The sequence below is a fragment of the Cyprinodon variegatus genome, unplaced genomic scaffold (genome assembly GCF_000732505.1).
Source record: "Cyprinodon variegatus isolate N-32 unplaced genomic scaffold, C_variegatus-1.0 Scaffold392, whole genome shotgun sequence".
NCBI classification, from domain to species: domain Eukaryota; kingdom Metazoa; phylum Chordata; class Actinopteri; order Cyprinodontiformes; family Cyprinodontidae; genus Cyprinodon; species Cyprinodon variegatus.
This window is the reverse complement of record NW_015150845.1, coordinates 679,162-681,834: the sequence shown is the minus strand read 5'-3', so window position 1 is coordinate 681,834 and position 2,673 is coordinate 679,162. Positions and strand designations below refer to the sequence as shown.

General features: G+C 31.5%; 1 protein-coding gene across 1 annotated transcript in view; it reads left to right on the top strand.

Moving 5' to 3' along the window:
- Nucleotides 1–2,673, top strand: part of LOC107092724 (uncharacterized protein C3orf18 homolog) — a 7,492-nt gene that overhangs the window by 2,169 nt on the left and 2,650 nt on the right. The window contains exon 4 of the mRNA XM_015387352.1: nt 1,021–1,126. Coding sequence (XP_015242838.1) covers nt 1,021–1,126 — 106 coding nt within the window. The remainder of the gene's footprint in view (nt 1–1,020; nt 1,127–2,673) is intronic.

Genomic DNA, 2,673 nt, shown 5'->3' with positions numbered 1-2,673 from the left:
TTTATATTTGTTTTACAATTTTTGTATGATTGCTGCTCAAAGGTTGTTGATCTTTCATATAAAGGCATATTTTACAGTCTCTAAACTTCAGTTAGCGATTAATCTATCACTAAATTAGTGGAAAATTATTACAATAATCGATTAATCACGAAGAGGAATTTGTGAACTCATGTCGATTAGGGCTCAAAATAATGAAGTTAAATTCCAAATACACTCAATAGTAAAACAAATAAAAAGTCAAAATCATTTCCCAAAGACATTTAAAAATTTTGTTTTTTCATGTTTTATGTCCTTTTTAACACTAACAAATTGAAATGAAAAGGATGGGAATTACCAGTTTGGGTACGACTAAATTATAAAGATTTTAAATTAATTTAATGATGTACTGGTGGTCAATTACAATGTAAAATGAAAATAAACAGATTAAAAGCTAATTTTAATTTTTATCTAACCCTTGCATCATTGCATTGGAGAATAAATTGGATTTTTAATATTCCATAAGCTCTATATGAATAAGTAGAATTAAACAATTAAAAACAGACAGATGGGACACAATTTGTAAAAGTAAAACCTGTAATTTTTACTAATTACAATTAAGAAATTGTGTTCAGCCATTAGCTTCACATATGGCTTGTTATCTTAAGTCAATCTTTACACATTGCTATGATTTACACAGAGAGTATTTATGTTAGAAATTTGTAAAAAAAATAAATACATTCTCAAAACATTTAATAATTTACACTTTGATCCATTTTTTTATGGGAGCTACAATTTGTTTTATTTTGAAAAAATCTCAGTAATCTGGTCTGAATAGAAATATTCAGCACAAGTCAGCGAGTAGAGAGAGATTCCACTTTTACTGAATTTTAAAGTCTGCTTAAATGTACTTTTTTTTATTATTTTAAGCTTGTTAAAGCCTAATTTTAGTTTAAGCATCCATGGGAAATGTATTATTTCAATTATCTGTAAGGAGATATCCATTAGGTTTCAGTCTGCTCTCATAAATTCTTTTTTCTTCAGAATGGATGAGTTGCGGCACCGTCTGATTCCGCTGTACACCTACGACCCGGCAGAAGCACAGGAAGACTGGGGAGATTATGACAACGATACGGAGGAAGATCTGGCTGTAAGAAAAACACTCAATCCTGTTTTTTTAATGCAGTGCAGTCAAATTAAACAGTTCTGTTATTAAAGTCTCAGATGCTGTTGTCATTGGCATAAATACAGTACTTATTTTGCACTTTTAATGCATTTAAAGTGTTTTTGGGAGGATGGGATAACTGTAGAAAACACAACTTCTATAAGTATAAAACAATAAACATCCATACTTTATCACATGTAGCTTAATTACCATCAGGGAGGTTCAGGTTTCATTCTGGCTGGATATTTCCACCTCTACTTCACCTTTATTTATTTCAGAAATAGAAAAATGTTTTTAAATTGCTTGGTCCATCTTGTGAGGGATTAGACTTTTAAGCATACACTGCAAAAAATCAACATCTTGATAAGTCATTTTTTCTTAAAATAAGTGCATTTGTTCTTGAATTGAGGAGATAAAAGATACATCTTGCCAATGGAACAAGACAATTTAGATTTTAAATAAGAAAACACAATTGCATTGTCTTATTTCAAGTGAATATTATCTAATTATCTTATTCTAAGAGTAAAAATACTGATTCCATTGGCAAACAACCTCATTTACCTACTCAAATCAAGGGTAAATACACTTAATTTAAGAAATTTGCACTTATTTCTAGATCGTTTTTCCAGTGTAATCCATGATCTTTTACCAAACTGGATTTCTAAGTCGTTTGATGAGTGCAATGCCAGGTAAGGTTAACTCGTTCAAAACTGTTTTGAATAGTTTTTAGGATCCCCTCCTGTTTCTAGCAAACATGACAGTGTGGGTTTACAATTGGGGGATTTTCTCAGGCATGGTGGGGGCAGCGTAAACCCACATTTATCCCACTTATCACTCACAGAGCATCATTGAACCGCAAAAAATTTAAATCTTAATAAGTCAATTTTTCTTAAAATAAGTTTATTTTTTCCTGAACTGAGGAGGTACGTGAGACACTTTGCCAATGGAACAAGACAATTTACATTTTAAATGAGAAAAAACTGTTGCATTGTCTTATTTCAAGTGAGTTTTATCTAATTATCTTATTTTAAGAATAAAAATACTCATTCCATTGGCAAATCCTTTTACTTACCTACTCAAATTAAGAGTAAAAACACTTAATTTAAGAAATCTTTACCTATTTTTCTAGATTGTTTTTGCAGTGTGAGCGTTAAAAGGAATCATTAAAAAGAACCTTGTATCTACCCCACCTATTAAAGACTGGAAGCTGCAGGAACATTACTACTACTGTCAGAGACGTGCACAGACATTTTGGGGGGCAGGTGCTCAGGAGGGGGGGAGGGCACTTTTTTATTGTCAGAATTCAGTCAGAATTCTGACTTTAATCTCAGAATTCTGACTTTTTTCCCATACTAAACTGAAATAAAATTTAAAAATCAGTTAACTTATTTTTTTTTTCAGTGGCCCTAATCCTCTTCCGTAGGTTTGCAATTGCAAACTCTACCGAAATTATTTGTAGCCTATGTGGTCGTCCTCACGTTATCTGTCACTGACTTGGGCTACAGTGTAAAACTTTCAGAATCAGGTTTATT